Source organism: Limulus polyphemus, unplaced genomic scaffold (genome assembly GCF_000517525.1).
Source record: "Limulus polyphemus unplaced genomic scaffold, Limulus_polyphemus-2.1.2 Scaffold884, whole genome shotgun sequence".
Lineage (NCBI taxonomy): Eukaryota > Metazoa > Arthropoda > Merostomata > Xiphosura > Limulidae > Limulus > Limulus polyphemus.
The window spans coordinates 248,811-268,382 of record NW_013666494.1 but is presented as its reverse complement, the minus strand read 5'-3'; the positions used below and the strand labels follow the sequence as shown (position 1 = coordinate 268,382).

Here is a 19,572-nt window from a genome sequence, read left to right as displayed (position 1 = left end):
CTTACAAATCTTTTAACATTCTTTGAAAAGGTTACTGCTTGTGTAGATGAGGGTGAGGGTGTAGATTTGGTGTATCTGGATTTGACAAGGTGCCACATAAAAGGCTTGTAAAAAAATTAGCTCTATAGGTATGGGGGATAAGTTAACAAATTGGATAGAAGAGTGGCTGGATGGAAGAAAGCAGAGGGTTGTTACATATGGAGTTCAGTCAAACTGGATTAACATCACAAGTGGGGTACCTCAGGGCTCAGTCATAGGACTTTTGCTCTTTTTGATTTACATCAATGACATTGATGAATGGATAGTCAATAAATTACTTAAATTTGCAGATGATATTAAGGTCTTGGGTGTTGCTAGCTGTGAAGAGGATGCTGCTGATTTACAAAAGTATTTAGATCATTTAGTGTGTTGGGCAAATAAATGGCAGATGGGTTTTAATTATAATAAATGCAAGATAATGCATGTGGGTTATTATAATTTGAAGTATAAGTATAATTTGGATGGGAATAACCTTAATAGTTTTATGAAGGAAGGGGATCTTGGTGTAACAGCCAATCAGTCTCTAAAGCCATCCAGGAAGTGTACTGTTGCTAGTGGTAGGGCAAATAGGATTTTAGGTTGTATCTATAGAAATATTGAATACAAATCTAAAGAGGATATACTTTCATTGTACAGGTCACTGGTTAGGCCACATTTGGAATATTGTGTTGTCTTGGGCTCCTTACCTTAGGAAGGACATTGAATTGTTGGAAAGGATTCAGAGAAGGGTTACAGGTGCCTGAGATAGAGGGATTGTTATATGATGAGAGGCTGAAATCTCTCAAATTGTTTTTCTCTTGAAAAAAAGAAGAGTTAGGGGGATCTAATTGAGGTGTTTAAAATTGTAAAAGGAATTGGTAGTGTAGATGTATCATCTTCTTTTATATTTAACAATGAGAATAGTAGGACTAGGAGACACAAATATACATTTTGGCAAGGTAGGAGTCATATTCAGCTAAGACAGTTTTATTTTTCTAACAGGGTAGTTGGCCTTTGGAATGGGTTGCATTCAGATGTTGTAGAGACAGTAAATTTAATTGAGTTAAAGAAAAATCTTGAAAAGTATATGAATGAAAAGGGCCGGGTTACAAAAAATTTTTATTTTATTTTTCTTTAAATCATTTTAATTTAGTTTTGAGGATGGAACAGCCGAGATGGACCAATAGGTTCCATGTTATACCAAAATATGTTATACCTCATGTAGAGAAAGAGGAAACTGGAGAAATCCCACCAGTACCCCTAGTGGCCACCCCCACTGACTGATCTATATTTAGCCATCACTGGAGCTATGAAATCTATGTGTTTTAAAAGAAAAACAAATTATTCTTGATACATCTCAAATCATTTCTAGTTGATTAAACTATATTTGATAGGTCCAAATGCAAAAGCCTAGGAGGAGTTAAGAAAACAAATAAAGAAACTTCTATCAAATTAAAGTAGGATATAAATGTGCTGTTTTTATCTTTAAAATGTATAATATACAAGATAATTTTTTTTACAAATTGAGCCATAAGTCTCATGAATTTCATAAGTTTACAAATTTGTATGATAGGACTCTTTTCAGTGTCAAATTAGATCTATGCGAGACACTGCTTGTATAAACTATAAAAAGTTCTATGGGTAGACTAAATATTAAATGTTCAACAAACTAACCCCTCATGTACATTCCAAATCTTCTGTTATACATATGGTTTATCTTATCTTATCTTCAGACTTATTAGGTAAGGTAAATAGCAAACAGAAAATCTAAGATGATCATCAACCTAAAGAAGGAAACACTACTAATCCTAGCATCAATTTAAAGATCTGTAGTACATTAATGTTGTGAAAGTTAGACTTGCCAGAGCTTTCCCTTCTATAACTAGAAAAAGAATATATCTTTATTTAGATCTACTCTGGTAAATTTTCAAAATTGTTATGCAGCCATCATTAAACATAATTTAGTCAGCCTTATCTTATATTAATTACTACCTTGGGTAGGTTACACACTACAGGGGTTATTCTACAATCATATCCTCATCTGTTGAGACTTATTATTTTAATCAGCATTCATATCCTTCCCAAAATTAGGAGTGGTAGTCTAGCTGGAACTCTGGTATATACACTTATTAGCCCAAGTGTTGTCCAAAACTAGCTAGAACTGCCTCTGGTCTAAGGGTGGAGATGAACGTAGTGAACAAAATCCATCAGCAATAACTGAAGCAACAGAAGATGGAAAGACCAGGATAATGTCCAGAGAATGACAAACCTTAGAGTGATCAGAAACTTTCCAGATCAGCAAAGTGATTAGACAATGCTTCAAGGAGAAGTCTGTTGGCTGAAGTCGTTTTACAATGTGGTGATGAAGTGTATTCCAACTCATGGCTGCATTCTGTGGATTTCACCATAAGATTTTGTGTTTATAATGACACAGGCAGTCAGATATTACATGGAGGAGGAGGATAGCATTTCAAGAACATGGCCAACATTTTAACCAAAGGGAAGTAGTTTAGTACCAGGTTCTTCTTTTCACAATCACTGTATAATGGTTGTAAATTGTAGCAGACTCATTTGCAGCATTCAAGAGGATATCAATGGGAAAACAGGATTTCTGAGACCAAGGTGCTATAATTGTCTCACAAGTATGGTTGGAGAAGCCCTCCACAACAGGCTTAGTGTGTGAGGGGTAGAGTCTATTTAAACTTTGGCTTAGCAAGTGACAGGGTTCATGATTAGTCATACTTTTTTGTTTAACAGTATAGGTGGATACAGGCCCCATTCAGGTTGGTGTCGCAGCCAACATACATGAGGGTTGACAACAGGCAATGACTAAACTGCTCCAACAGTTTAAACTAGTTAGGTCTGAGAAATCACAAGAGGCATGCAGCAGTATGCTTATACAAAAAGAAATGCTAGCTAGGTTAGTCAACTAAAAACAGGGCATTACATAGCACATGCCCATGATCGTACATGGATGTGAAGTTGAGTTTCTGGTTTTGAGTGGACAATGGTGCAGTCATGGCTTTATTGATCCTTACTGTATATTACTCACTTTAAGTGAAACTACCACTTCCACATATGAATATGATCTTTGTTCTGATAAATTGCAACACTAGCTTGATGTTCATAGAGAGTTATGTTTCAGCATTGGCACTATCGTTCAATGACAAAAAGCATTTGTCACAAACTTTGATTAAGGAAATTGTCAATTTTCTTTTCAAAATGTAGCCTGCATTTCTAAAATAGTCATCAGTCCAATGACAGAAGCATAAATTATGCTGACCAGCTACATAATTGGCATCACTGTACACATATAGTTGTCAGAGCATCTGAGGTCGGTCACTGACCGACGCTTGTGCTGACAATCTAAAAACTTAAAATAGCAATAGGAACTTAGTCAATTGCTGATACAGTTTGATAACGTATTTGCAGGAGAATGTGGGTGTCTGGGTAGGACAAAAAAGAACACAGCATTACATAGTAACAGATGATGCAAGTCCCTCAGAGCAACAGCCATGCATGCTACACTAAAGATACCATTAGTAATGAAATCAAGTGGATGTTAAAAGCAGGTACTTGGTCATCTCCAGTAGTTAGCATAAACTGAAAGAATGAACAAATTTCTACATGAGCTTCAGGAAAGTTAAGATGGTTATGCACATCATTTCCTTTCTTTTACAATGGACAGATTCAAAGGGGCCCACTTCTTTAAATGCAAGTCAAACTAGGTAATGAAGGCAAATCTAGAACTGTTTTTAATACTTCAGAAGGTGGAATGTTATTTTATCCATAGCAGTACTGTTCAATTCCTCTTGGATACTGATGATGTCACAGGTGAAGGAAGGTGTGGAACATGTTAGCATATTCTTGTACACTTAAGGCCTCTAAAAGCTGATACTGCATGACAAAGAAGAAACTGCTAGTAAAGCATTACTACCACTACTTGTAATGTAGAAAATTCCATATTTAAGCTGACCATGCATCACTAAGATGCCTTATGAACTTCAAACTCTCAGAAAGTATGATTTACACAGGATTAAAAAGCTGCACGATTACAACAATGTTGTATAACAACACATAAAGCATAAGTATTGTAATGTTAAAATAGACTACCTTGCTAGTTGGTGAGAGCTTGTGCATTTGTATACAACTATGAAAGTCATTGTAGTGGTAGTAAGAACAAACCATACAAGCAGTGATAATTCTACTTCTGAATAGGAGGTTTGTAAAGAGCAAATTAAGGACACAGATCTACCTTGGATACTACTTGTCATGCAGAAAGGTAGAGCATAAGCATCATAAATTGAAAAATGCAGTACTGGTAAACATAAACCTCACTCATAGGTCCAATTGTATGTACCACTGCTAAGAAAGAAATGTAGTAGATGCTCTGTGATGCAACTAATGGTCCTCAGAGAGATAATTTAGGCTTTGCATGATGCAAGGTTTGAAGAATATCAGATTGTTTTATGCACTACTACCAACATGCATGCAAATGTGGCTTTTCTGGTAAAATCTGCATTAAAACATTGAGGAGTAATCATTGTGTTATGTCTGCTAACTGGAAACAAGTTAAACAAAAGTTGAACATAAAGCAGCTCAGCTATTCAGGAGATTAGCTACTGCATGACTGGTACTGAAAATCATTCGAACAAAAGTATGCTGTTAGGGGGCCAAGCCAATAATGCACCTGCAGGACCCAAAATGTTAAATGGGAGTTGTAACCCTATCCAAGATATTAAGCGAGTTTTCTTGGTAAATTTATCTACAGAATGTTTTGTGTAAATCATTCTATTAGGACAGCTAATTGACAGATCCAAAAAAGTTATTTGTGCCCCTTACTTGCTGTAATAGTATAATTTTTTGTGGTAATTCTGCAGGAGAGAAAAGTTAAAACAGCTGAAATGTCAAGTAAGATCCTAGAACAGTTACAGTTGATTTTAGCTATTAATAATAGCTGGATCTCCGATATACTAATAAGCTCAAAAGGACTTTGTAATCCTTGCTTTCAAAACACTCATGTTCAGTTTGGTGGTGAGTCTGGGAATGGGATGCTTAATGAAAACATAGAATAATGGGCATAAAGTTTTCAGTTTATTATCAAAACTGAAACTGTACTGCAAGTTTCTCACTGGAAATTAACAAGAGTTAGTTAATACTAATGCAATTAGTTATTAGGTTAGAGAGGAGAGAAATAGGAAAGAGGAAAACAGCATGTGCAGAAAGTGGAGTGAGCAGGTGACTTTCATAGTGAATGATTTGAGATATTATTCAATTTTATTTTAAAATAGATCAATATGTAAAGAAAATTGAGTTTAAAACCTTTTTTCTCAAAAGAAAAATTGGGCCAATAATTATGAATGGAAAAAATTCTTATAAAGTGGCAGTATGGAAAACAATGATTTATTAGGTGTCAATACACTATATCATCACACACTGGCCAACTTCGAACACCAGTCAAGGGTCTGGCTAATGTAACTGTATGTGCAAGTGTCTCACAGAAGACTTGTATGTTGTACATTTTTATGTACTTGAGGCAGTGCTTTCTTACAATATAATAAGCCATGATTCATAATCACTGACCATACTCACACTGAAGCTCTTACACTGAAGTAAGAAGTCTTACTCTTGCTCTTTTTTCTTTGTATCACAAAGAAACACTGTGACATCTGAATATGATGAATTTATCCTGACTCCACATGTGAAAGAAGAGTCTACTAAAAACCTACCCAAGGAGACAGCCAATGAGCCTGATCCAAGCCACACATCCAGTCACCAGAAAATCCAATAACAATGAAGAAGCTCAAGCTGCATTGTCCTAACAACAACAACAACAACTGTCATTCCTCCTGTTCTCTAGGTGATGACCCCTGCATAGAAGTCTTCTACCACTGGAAAGGCAGGATACCTATTGCTGTGTCAAGTGGCACCTGACTACAAAAGAACACCAGAATGAAGTGATATTGCATGTCATCTTTTACCCAAAGTATGTCTTCCTGTCTACTGCAGGATGGCAATACAATTTATGGCTTCAATCATATCCCAGCTAACCTAAGAACAAAAATACTTTGTGACAGAAAAAACATTGTCATGTTAAAGCCACCCAAGGTATTTAAATAGGATCTTGCCAATGTAGCTGAAGCCACAAAAAGAGATAAAGCTGTTGGCAGCTGAGTATCAGTGATTGTCTCAAGCAATGACTCATCTTCAAAAGTATATGTACAAGGTTAGGAAAGCTCTTTAGAGGTTTTTTTATTGAAAGGTGAAACTAACCAAGGTCATGAACAGAATTCTATCATCCACATGAAGGTGTGATTTCTCATTGTGTTTTTTACTACAATACATAAAACTGTAAAATAATAGTTTGTCTCTGCAAAAATTCTGTTGACTGTCAAGTTTAGTTAACCACTGAATTTCTCTGATTAACAATTCAAGTTATTTTTTCATGATGTGACTTCTTAAGTTTAATTTTCATAGTTAATATAAATATTTTCAATATTTTACAAGTTATATACTACATCTTTATTCTAAATTAAAATTTACATTTATTTCACTTTCATCATTCCGATGCTGTATTTAGTTCTCTGTATAAAATTTACTCTGAAGTTTATGAAACTAGTTTTACATTTTATATAACTATTCATCACATTCATCAATTCACTTATATTAAATTCCAATGTTTTAGTTTGATTTGTTTTCCATTTTGTACAAGGCTACTCAAGAATTATCTGCACTAGCCATCTATAATTTAGCAGTGATGGACTAGATGGAAGGCAGCTAGTCAACACCATTCACCACTAGCTCTTAGGATACTCTTTTACTAAAAAATAGTGTAAGTGACCATCACATTATAATGCACCCCCAACTGAAAGGGCAAGCATGTTTGGTGATGGATATTCAATCCCACAACCCACAGATTACAAGTTGAGCACCCTAACCACCAGGCCATGCTATGCCCCAATGTTTTATGTTTGATTACCTCTTCATATTCCCTATAGTTCTTAATGCTAATTTCTTAGGTCAACCTTTAAGTTTATACATTGTATTTGAATTTCCTGCACTATATGCAATCTGCTTTTGTATTTCATCGTGTGGTGTTTATTTCAAAACCTCATTATATTCATTTTCATTAATATACACTTGATTCTCTTGTATCCAATTTGTCTTATTAGCGTTACATTATTGTCATTATTTTAAACTACATTAGTTTTACCTTAACTATAATTACTATTTCGAATTTATGATTTTTAACTCTAATTCTAATTTGGAATTGCTATACTCAGTCAAGAATTTTACTTTGAGGTTCTTTAACTCAGCTTATAATTGTACCCCACTATTTCAAATTTGCTTTAGTTTTAACTTGATTAAACCAGTAATACCACAATTACTTTGAGCTTATTCTTGAGTTTTATTAATTTCAAATTCTCTGAATTTAATTTTGATAATCCATTTTATGTTTATCACTCTTGTATTCTCACAATCCTACATTGTTTTATAGCTTTATTTTGTATATGCATAAATGTAACTGATTGATAACTTGTTACTGTAGTTATTCTGTGTATTATATTTTGATTGTTTTTACATTATATTTGATTTGTACTTCAATTTCTTTCCTGTAGTTAAGCTGAGTCATATTTTAAGCCTAGATTATATTAAATTTTGAGTTAGCTACTTTTATTTTAAATTTTCTTACATTGTCCTATGTGTAAGTGTCACAGTGTTTTGCTTGTAGTTTGAGGAAGTAATCATGGAAATTAGAGCTGAGAAAGACTTCTCAATATAACTCTCATGTTAATTTTTAAATTTCAGGTCTATGAAACTATGAATTTCCTAACATAAAAGACAGGGGATATGTGACTGTAATTAACTGCCTGAGCTTTACCCTTCTATAGTAAGGATGTAGTGAGCCATTTCTTACACTAATTCCTACCTCCAGTAGGTTATGTACCAAGGTGTGTGTCCAAATGATTATACTTATAGTTCAGAATGCTGTATTACTTCAGTCTATGCTCAAAATTAATATATGAGCACATAGAGGTTATCTCATCTTATACGTGATACAAATATGACCTCTGATGTGTGTGTGTAACTGAGGAATATCATATCAGGGTGATGTTTCACCTAACTTCTTAGATTTTTTGTATAATAAATATATGGTTGAGATCCACTTTAGAAGGTTGATAAAATATCCTTAAAAGCCAGCCAGTTGCAATAAAATAATGTGAAGTGGAAATTTTCATAGCTGTTTTTCTTATAAAGACTGTCTGGTTTAATTTTTTACAACTGCATCCTATCTTTTTTATTTCACTGGCCTGCATTCAAATAATTCTCTGTGAAACATTTCCTTCTGAAACATCACATTATCTACTGAATTTATAACTAACCTGCCTGACACTGGTGTACCTGAGTACCATAACATATCTTGTCTTGCTGTATGCAAGTTTTCATTTAAAAACTAGTAGACAAAATACATGTGCATCTATGTCAAACAATAAGAACAGTAAAATTCTAGTAGTAAAAGTATATTTATTTAAAATCAATAGATCACTTTGTTTTCTGTAAATTTTCAAATGTAAATAATAACTGAGGTTTGAAAGTCTTATGTTTCACTCTGTTTTGTGAAATATACTCAACATTGTTAAAAAAATATGGGTGTACAGAAAGACTATAGGATAACTACAGTGTGAAAAAAAGGTGCAGCCTAAAAAAGATTGAGCATGTGACTTAAAGTAATGAAATCAAATTTGGCATTCAAACTCGTAGCTACACTTATAGCTAGGGCCCTGCAAATCAAAATTTTTTTCCGAATCAAATTGAATTGGCTGTGCATAAATAGATTATAGAATATATAAGCTGAACTTAATTTTAAATCAAATAGAAAATTGTTTATTTATGTAGAGTGCTTCTACACACAATTAGTAATGAGTATAAAAGTAAATCTTTCTAAAAACAAAAGATATAATGTACTTAAAAATCTTGAAAAAGAATGGTACAAAAATGTTCTTACAAGGAAATAGGTTTCAGTATATGGACTGAATAAAAGCTAAATTCTAAATTTTAACAGAAGTGATGTAGAATCGAAAATAACGAATCTGAGCCACAGCTAACGATTCAAATCCGTAATCCTGATTCACAATTGAATTGAATCTCAAAGCTTCACAGGGCTCTACTTATAGCATTGATAAGAATTTTACAGCAAATATTCATTCATTAGTTAACCAGGCTGCATTGTTTGTTCAATGTGGGGCACAATGGTGGATAAAATTAAAATATGTGGCCTAGCTAACTAATGAATAAATATTTGCTGTAAAGTTCTTATCAATACTATAAGCAAAGCTACCAGTTTGGCTGCCAATTTTGATTTTATTCCTTTAAGTCACACACACACTCAATCTTTTTTTTTTCACACCTAAGGTGCTTTTGATTAGATATCATGACTTTTTGTCAATACACACAAACAAACTATACCTAATAAGAAAGTGACACTCGACAGTAACCAACATTAGCTTTAGGATCACAATCCTATTATTTATAACAGACCTATACTTTATAGAACCAACAAGATTCTTTAAAACATATGGTAGTAGTTTTTCCTCTCTAAAACAGTGTTAATAACTTCCTTTATAGTAATGCTATAGAAACTAGATTAACAGTTTCTTATCATTACCCACATGCACTCGGTAGAGCCGTATCAAGCATCATTTACTCTAATTGCTTAAACTAATATCATGTGATGCTAAACACTGATTAATTAGGAGAATTGTTTCATGAAAGTTGGCAATGAATAATGAATAATAACCATCCACTCATATGATTCTTTTAAAAACTTGAGCTTGAAGCTACTAATCTAGTTTGCTTGGCCTAGCCAATATTTATGTGTCTGCATATGCTTTCCCCCTTTAGTTCTGCTGCTCTAAATCAGCTCTAATTGCTTAAGCTAATATCATGTGATGCTAAACACTGATTAATTAGGAGAATTGTTGCTTGAAAGTTGGCAATGAATAATAACCATCCACTAACATGATTCTTTTGAAAACTTGAGCTAGAAACTGCTAATCTAGTTTGCTTGGCCTAGCTAATATTTATGTATCTGCATATGCTTTTCCCCTTTAGTTCTGCTGATCTAAGTCAGCTGTCTTTAATCCAAATGACAAAAAACTAAAAATGATCCACCTTTACTCTTAGGTAAAACTGTAGTAAAAATTTTAAACCAATAGTTCATGTAACTTTTTGCATAGGCATGTGCAAATATTTTGGTCAAAATTGAGCAGTTTTTGTTGAATAACTTTGCACATGTGGCTCATATTTACACCAAATGAGACTCCTAATTGTAAGTTGTAAAGATCTATCCATGTACCAAACTTGAAGAAAATACATAAACGTCAAGTATGTTTTTCTATCAAATAAAATTTCTGTACTTTAGGGGGAGGAAAAAATAGGAAGAAACTCAATCAAAATTGAAGATGTTATATTTCAGATATTTCTTAATAGATTGCCGTGTAATTTGGTATGTGAAGTAAGGGTCCGGTAGAGCACATCCACTGAAAATATGTGATAGTTTGGATTACCACATTCTGGGCTACAGAAATTGGAAAATTGCTAAACTATCACTCCTGTTAATAACACACTGTGTCCTGCATGTTGTTTTGGCCACATAACACACTACTGTGTGTCTTGATATTTCAAACTCAAAAATAATAGTGGTTTCATTTATTTCATAAAGCCAAAACCCATATAAATAACGTTTTCTGTCACTTAACACAAAGTAATAAAAATTCTTTTTAATTCAGCATCTTTTAAGACATACCTAAACAAAAACAAACTTACAGAATGCAAAAATGGCATACCATTATTTTTTAAAATACAAAAAATAAATAAAACACAGCAGACTGTATACACAAGTTTACTAGTCTTATGTACTATTTTTCATTTTCTGCCTTGTAAATTATTAGTATGTAATTTTAGTTCACATTTTAATTCATCTCACATACTATGTAACCCATCCATATAAATTCCCAGAGCTTTAATCAAGGTATAATTCAACCACGTAAATATTCCCTGAGCCAACTATAACACTAGTAAAAAAGTCACAAGGGCTTTAACATATATATTAAACATGCAGATCAGAATGAAATATTCCTTATACTTTACAATAGCTTAGTAGGTCAAATGTATTTTGCTGCATCAATAAAAAAAAAAGGGTAAAATAGTCTACCACAAAAATCAGCCAAAAAAAATAATACAAATCACCTGAAAGTACCACACAAACTAGCCAGGTAGATCAACAGGAATTTAATGTAATAAACCAGTGAGACATAGTAAAAATCTACCAAACTGACCAGTCAAGTAAATCAGCTTAGCTCTACCCTACAAACCAGTCAATTATATCCCCTAGGTTTTATTTATAGCCAAAATTGCCATCAGAGCTTTGTTAGATAGATCAGCCAAGTTAAACACGTAAAACTCTACCAACTAAACCATTATATTGGGCCAACTTGGCTTCATAAACAAAAAAGTATAGTAAATAACCTAACCTTTAATATATAAGCCAGTCAAACAGTTGACTCCAACTTAATATAAATCATTTAAAACAAGAAAATAAACAATTTTATAATATAATGCTAAGCTGTACTACTTAAAATATATAAATATATGAACTTACCTTAAATACAATAAACTTGAAATATACATGAAGCAACGATTTGGACAGTCAGCAGATTATATTATTAAATGTGGCTACAACAGTAAAATTCTTCATGTTAGTTACTACAATAAATGTTTAATTAACCTTTTCTGAACCACAGAACACATTTCAGACAAGTTTCAAAATAATAAATCTAATTTTACTTCATCAGCTTGCAACTCAAAAATATTTTTGAATTGATATTTTGTACATATTATTAAGTGTAATTTCCAAAGAAAATAAAAAAAATCGAACTTTCATTTCTGTGCAGCTCTGAGGATTCTTGCCTATAAATAATGCACTTATAGATTTTTTTCAGAATTGTTCTGCTCATCCCAAAGCACAGGTTTATATTACTAAGTAACTACCATCCTTTGAAAACATAATTATCCAAGTTTTGTTTTTTGTGTGATTTTTCTTCTTTCATTGATTTTGTTAGTACAGCTTTTTGTTTCCACCATTTATTATCTCACAGTATATGATTTGAACAACAAAGTAATGAAGCTATGCTTTGAAAATAGCTACAAAGTTTAAGTACCCTTGGATATAGAGCAAGTTATAAACTATTTCTTATCAATGTAAAATGAATAAAGTGGTGTGAGAAGTAATTTACTTTTTAATGGGAAAGTGACTAGATGTAGCTTTTACAGAGAAGAACATTGAAATATACTGGGAAGACTTAGGAACCAACCATATATTTTCTCATTCCTGAAGATGTTTTTATGTTAAATTATTTCTTAATGAAAGATTCATAACTTTTTTTTCTATAAGACATCAGGTAAGCATAATTGGGATTAGCAAGTATGGGTAGGCAATTGCAAAATATTCTGATTATTCAAATCCTTAGTTATTGAATACAACTGATATGTTTATTGTATTAAACAAAAATGCACATAAATAAAAATAAATTTTATTCATTAAAATAAATTACATTTATTAGGTATAAATAGACATTCATTAAGGAAATTCTTAACAAAAATAGCGTTACCTAGCCTCACCAAATGCCATCTTGAAAGGTAAGCTCCTAGATCACTAATAAATCTTTGTCAGTTTCTGTGATGTTTTTTTAAAATTTATAGTAAGAAGTGGTGACTAGTGCAATAGACAAAATAAACTATTAAAAGAAATATGTTAAAGATATCAGTCAAGTTGGAACTGACTATACATATCTATAATAGAACTTTATTATCAACAATAAAACAATTCAAAGATAGAATGAAGCATTTTTAAAGTTTTTTTTTAAAAAAGTGTCTCACAAGCAAAGTTTTAGAAATTCCATGACATAACAAGTGACAGAAAATTTATATCAATTTGTTAATCCAAAACTAAATTCTGTTTATTAAGTTTATTCTATGTTTCATACAATTGGATTAAGTATTTCCACAGTGAGAAGGAAAAAAATGAAGCAATACCTGTGACATCCCTCTGGTCAAGAAAGGGTTAAAGAAAAATATATGAAGTTAAAGGTTATAAAAAAAAAAGAACTACCTCATGGGATTTAGCAGCTATAAGAGAAGATCTGTAACTTTCATTACTTGCAAGCCTTTGGCACAATGCTGTAAATACACAATAAAAACATCTGTTTACATTTAAAAGTATGATGATAATCTCAGCTAAATTCATGTTAATAGTTTTGAAACTGGGAAGTGATATAAAAAATGACTATTTCATGTGCAATGTAACATTGGGTTTATCAGATGTATTGTACACAACATACTAAGTATTAGGTAATGCTAACCTCATTGATTTTGTAAATAGTAGATATTATATGTATCATATGCATTATTAGCTGATATCATTACAACAGAGCATGCAAATACTACACTTCCTTACTCTCCTGCAGTAGCAATAGTATGTATATTTCATCTCTACAAAATGTTCAGATTTGGAACACACTAAGTTTGTTCAAGATTATTTGCAAAAAATTCAGTTCAAGGTGTTAATTCTGTAGGATGGTAAAACCACAGAAGCTACATACTGTTTCATGGAATAGTTGTGTTGCATTCTGTTTTACTTTGAGTATAAAGGACTGCTTTTTTGGCTATCACAAGTTCTTGAAATTTGTTTTTCTGATTGATCAACTACAGAGAGAGAATGTACATTGTGAATGCAGGTTTGGTGGTTTTCAGACAAATTTCTTTCTGTCAGACAGAGCAGAACTGTTTCTGTCCTGAAGGAGTCAAGGCTTGCTACTGAGGTTTTGCCTATGTATTAACCCTTTTATCTGTTACTTTTGCTGATTGTGGGAGTTAAATTTACTTAACCTTTAAATACTGTTTATTTTACTTTTCAAGCTAAACCTAGTCCAACACAATAATTCTTTCCACTTGTAAGATTGGTCATTCTACTGTTTTCTTCAACAAATATTACTTATTTTTTATTTCAGCAGTACACCTCTTTCTATCCATCACTACAAATCATTATAAATGTCCTCAAATTTCTGGTCATTGTGGAGATCAGATAACTGTGTGCTCAGCTTATCCTTAAATTACCATAAAGAATTACTTTTTACTGGTAATAAGAAATTTATATGCAATCTTAAAGTAGAAAATACTAAATTTTAGGTACTGGCTATTATAAGAAAAGATTACATTTTTATAAAACACAAAATTGCAGTTTCTTAATAACACTGAGGATTTTTCATAGATGAAAGCTGAATACAATATAATATTGTAACACTAAAAAACCAGAGAATACCAAAATTATTTTACACACAAGCTGTAAACAACAAACTTGAGGATGCTAAAGTTATTTTATATGCAATTTCTAATTGAATAAAACCATAAACTCAATAAACTGGAGAATGTAAAGTAAATGAAAACAAGCTAAGAAAGTGAAGACAAGTGTAAAATCCAAACTTTTGCTGGCTTATGACTGTTTCCAGAATTACAATTAGAAGACTCTCATGCATCATGCATCCTCAGCAGCTGCTCTTCATCTAGGACTAATAATGATGTTAAAATTCAGTTATAATGAAATTATGTTTAGTTGGTGTACATTGAAAACTGGAATTATTCTCAGATTTTAGTGGAGTATGTTCTTTTATACAGGTAGATAGCCATCTAGTTGTGGAACCAATATTCGTCTGTGCAGCTTGGACACTTGAACTTACAACTGATAAATGAATGTTTTTTCTTCATAAAAAGAACTGATTTCTTACTGTAAAAAAAGAATGTTATATAATAGTGAGCAGCTTAAAGTAAGAGTTAGCTCTGCTTTTTCAGCAGACGAATAAAGTACCTGCCCTTCAAACCCACCAGCAATGTTCCCTCAAATTTTTTTCATGTGCACCAGTATCGAAGCAATGTGCAGATGTGAGCTACCAGTTTTTTGTTTGTTTGTTGTTGTTTGGTTTTTTGTTTCTTTTTGGGGGGGTGCGGGTATTTTTACACCATTGATCTTATTGGATCATTAGGCAGTTTTACAATGCTACTAGTTGGTTATTTGAGCTTTAGGCCTATTGACTGCCACGGTCATTAAGGCCATGAACGTGTTGATACTCCTTACCATTACTGAAGATGTGCGTGGCACTTGATTGGTTATCATGCAGCAACGCAGCTTGGAGGGAACATTGCCTACCAGATTTGTGTGGAGAATCTAAGTCACAGAAATATTCACAAAAAAATTTATTTCACAATAGTTATCTTGACCAGTTGAAATTAAAACCTATATGCCACAATAACTAAGATTATTATCCAACGATGACAGAGAATCCTATATAGAGATGCTCAGGGAACACACCAACTTATATCCTATTGATGACAAAAAACTACCTTGAAAATAGTCCAATCGGATTGAAAATTCCAACCCAAATGTGTCAAGGGAAACAGAACTTTCAGTCCCCACTTCCAAGGCTAGGCATGAATAAGTTGGGTTCAACTACACTAAGTCTTGCCATGGCAAGGAAAGTCCTAGGTAATAACTTCTCCAAGAGGCTATAGCTGCTCCAAGCTGGGATCCACATTTTTTTCTAAATGATAAAAAAACGTAAAATTCAAAAAGCTTACTAATTTCAAAGGAAGCTCTCGACAGCAGTTACCTGAGTGTACTTTAAGTATTTGGTGAAGGTATGAAGTATCTTTCACATCCCAGCCAAAAGAAGGTTACTGAGGGGCCCAGGCTGCAACAACAAGATTTTAAACCTGGTGAAACAAAATCTGAACAGTTGCAGAAGATCCCCGATCAGATGCTGAAAAATATAAAAGATAAGCAACTTTAACTAGTAATCGAGAGGAGGGGCTACCAATTTGGATCACAGTGACACCAGGTAAGGAAAGAATAAATGTTTGGGAGTTCCAGAAAATTCTATGGGGAAGCAATGTAACACTTCACTGCACAAACAGTCAAAGGAGGGAATCAGAATTAGAACAGTCCTCACTGACTAGTAGATGTGATAAAATAATCTAGAAGAAATGATCTAGATAAAAGAATAAAAATTCCCATGAGAAGAGGATGTGATAAATGTCAACAGCAAACACCTTAGACTATTACAGATCACAGGCTACTAATGGTAAAGATAAGCTTTCAAATAAAAACTTGAATCCACATGTGACAAAAGATTTAAAAAAAGGACCAGAGTCAAGGTAAGGAGAAGTGCAATATTTCAATCAAGCAGATGATGCCACAAAGGCAAATGTACAACATGAAAAGACTTCAATTACTACCCAGTCACAGTTGGAGAATTTAAAGGAGAAAACATACTATGGAAAGTAAAAATGTGGCCCAACACCACATAATGGCCCTGTAGTGCAGAAAAAAAAACACTTAACAAATGAACTGAAACAGGAAAATGTTACTGCACCCCCCCCCCCAAAAAAAAAAAGTGGAAATCAGGGGGAAAACTGGCCAGGAAGAACCACTACAAAACACCTTCAGGGTATGCATGAAATCTTATACAACACATGTGCAAGAACCAGATTTGGAGGTGAGGATGTGAAAATAAAACACTCCACCCAGTTTTGGATAAAAGGTTTCACTGCCAGGACATCAAAATATGAAACTACAGACCAGTGAAGTAGTAACTTGTTATTCCACATAATTGATCTGAAATTAGAAAAGGGGAGAAATGAACAAATTGCAGATATGTTGAAAAGCAAAAAAAATGAAGAGACCACCCTGTGGACAAGGATATCTAAGGATGTGAAAGCTTACCTGCCTAGATATTCTCAACTCTCAGGATACAACAGGCTCATAAAAAGATACAAAGGGTCTCCTGAAAGCATAGTCCCATGGCTTCCCAGAACATGGTTTGAAAGTGTATCTACAAAGTAATAAACATTAGCTTCTTGCAGATTTAGAACCAGACACTAGCCCATGTATACTTTAGAATAACCAAAGGACTTATAAAGACATTTTTCAGTTGGGGTGGGGGTATTTTGATTGGAAAGCAGGTTGTCCAAAACAAACTTTTTTTATTTTGTCCTGAGTGTGTAACACATTGTTTTTAGTAATTTAATACACAGAAATATATTAACTATATCATCATAATGTAAGAATTAGCCTACAACTCCTATGTAATGTCTAAATCATGGATCTACTGAATTTTTAGAAATCACTTTTAAAAGTTAAGCATTTCCCTGAAAAGAGGTCAAAGGCTACATAGAGGGTTCACTTATTTTAGTCACTCACACAACTATAAAGTAGTGTGCTGTCTGTCAGTCAGCCAGTAAACACTAAAATGATGTCACATAAGGGATGCTTAACATTGCAATTTGTACTGTCCCGACATTGGTAAAACATGCACATGTCATGAATCATGAGAAGCATTATGCACTCTGTAGGCTACAACACAGCATGACATATGAATTTCAAAAGCAAGAAATAAGAATATTTGTTACTCTTAATTTTGGTTTTATTTAATTTTGAAACAGAACATTTTCAGAGACCCTGTGGAAGTGTAGTTTTATATTTAGTTTTATTATCAGAAACCAATGTTTTAGGTAATTAAAAAACATGCATATAGAGGCACAATTTCATTTTAAAATTAACAAATTAATTTTAAAAATGACAAAATAAAACTCAAGTTTTCTTAAATTTGGTTTTGGGATTGAACTTTATAAGCATGTAAAAAAATGTATTATCCACAAGAAAAGAACAAACATACTCACTCAGCAAGCCATTGATTATTTGTCGATTCTGGTTTTCAACAAGCAGTGAATAAGAATCAAATCCCCAATCAAGAAACTAAAACAAAATGAATAAACATACAATACAAAAAATGTTTAACAACTCAAACTTCACTTTCACACATTAAAAGTGTAACACATGTGGGGCTACATTTTATATCTGTCAATTAAAATAAATAATGTAACTTTGAATAGACCACCACTAAATTATAAGGCTTTTACTAGAAGCATTTTAACATTTCAATTATTTGTAGTCTTCAGATTTATTGGGTACATTACCTCAGTACTTAAAAGAAAGACTACTAGGATGATTCCAGGGATGTAAAGGTTATCTTAGGAGAATAAGTTAGGATTTCATTATGTTATATTCTGAAAATAATAGAAGGAACAGAAATTAGATTAAGATTTGGTAAAAGACAGTTAAAGGTGTTTATGTTAGCAAGCAGTGGGGGCCAGCATTTTACAAGAGTTTAAAAGGGGAATCCATGATTTCCCGAAGAATAAAAGTTAACATTTTGGGGAGTTACTTCATAATTTGATTACCATTGCTAACAAACTTGCTTGCCTGTCTCTGTTATGGCAAAGCTACTCAGGCTATTTTCCATTGTCACCACTATTTTTGAACTGCTTGAATAGCACCCACTCATATGGAGGTAGGGGCATGAATCATGGTTTGAGGAACACTGTACTAATCATTTAATTGAATATAATTGACTACTGGCCTCACTGATAAATTTGTTAGCAAGTATTACTAACTGCCTAGGCCTGTTGTATATTACTTGTAGAAAAACAATTATTCATTATGTTATCAATTTTAAATAACATAAGGACAAAAGGGCACTATTTGATTTTTCTAGGTTGTCCCTGCACACACCCACGGTTCAGAAAAAGTGAAAAGATAAATCCACCTTCTGAAATGATATACTCGGCTCTCTTCACACTGTAGCTATTCCTCATGTCTACCTTTGAGGTTTTGTGCATGTCACTAGTCTTGAGCTATCTCCCACTAAAGACACATGCTATATAATGTGAACTATACTAGTGCGTAATATAATCATCATGCAACAATAGCAGTAAGCACTCCACCAACAAGAGGGTGACACATCTTTATTCTGAATATAGCTGTTCCTTATTTGAAATGAGGGAAGTCAGGCAGTCAAAAGTATTCACTAACTCTTGGGCTACTTTTGCCTATTCAAAAAGTGGGATTTTACTGTCACTGTTATAGCATACCAATGGTACCAAGGTGTGGAGTAAAACATTTTACAAGAATGGGCAATGAACCAAGAGCCCTCATACTCACAGATCAAGAATGCTAACCACTAGGCCACTGGATGAACTGTTGGTTGTTTGTTTGGTAGTTTTTGGTGCAAAGCAACTAAGCTATTTGCACCAAACAACTGGTAAAAATCTTAAAAGTAAATTCTATAAAATCTAATAATAAATTGAGTTAAAAACTAAATGTCCAAAATTCAGCTAAAAGACTCAAATAGAATTAAAAAGGCCAATGGCTCATAAAAAGCTAAAAACATAATCAAGTTAGACAGTGTCACCATCACCATTGTCACTGTCAACCCTCAAAGAAAAACAGAAAAAAGAAGGGGAACAGACAGACAAAGCAATAGCAGTAAAAGGCAGACTAGGTGCATCAAAATATACACCTGGAAAAAAGTTAAGCACCCCCAAATATTTTTCAGGATTGCTTATTGAAAATAAGGTTTAATTTTCATGATGTTGAGCAATGTT

General features: G+C 33.0%; 1 protein-coding gene across 9 annotated transcripts in view; it reads right to left on the bottom strand.

Annotated features, from left to right (window-relative positions):
- Window positions 1-19,572, bottom strand: part of LOC106461032 (serine/threonine-protein kinase Nek10-like) — a 98,483-nt gene that overhangs the window by 71,429 nt on the left and 7,482 nt on the right. For 7 of the 9 annotated variants that reach the window (XM_022387846.1, XM_022387850.1, XM_022387847.1 and 4 more), the window contains exons 3-4: window positions 17,809-17,884; window positions 13,190-13,257 (exon numbers count right to left, since the gene is read on the bottom strand). In XM_022387846.1, the coding sequence (XP_022243554.1) occupies window positions 13,190-13,257; window positions 17,809-17,884 (144 nt within the window). The remainder of the gene's footprint in view (window positions 1-13,189; window positions 13,258-17,808; window positions 17,885-19,572) is intronic. The other 2 variants (XM_022387852.1, XM_022387853.1) reach the window with 1 other exon arrangement.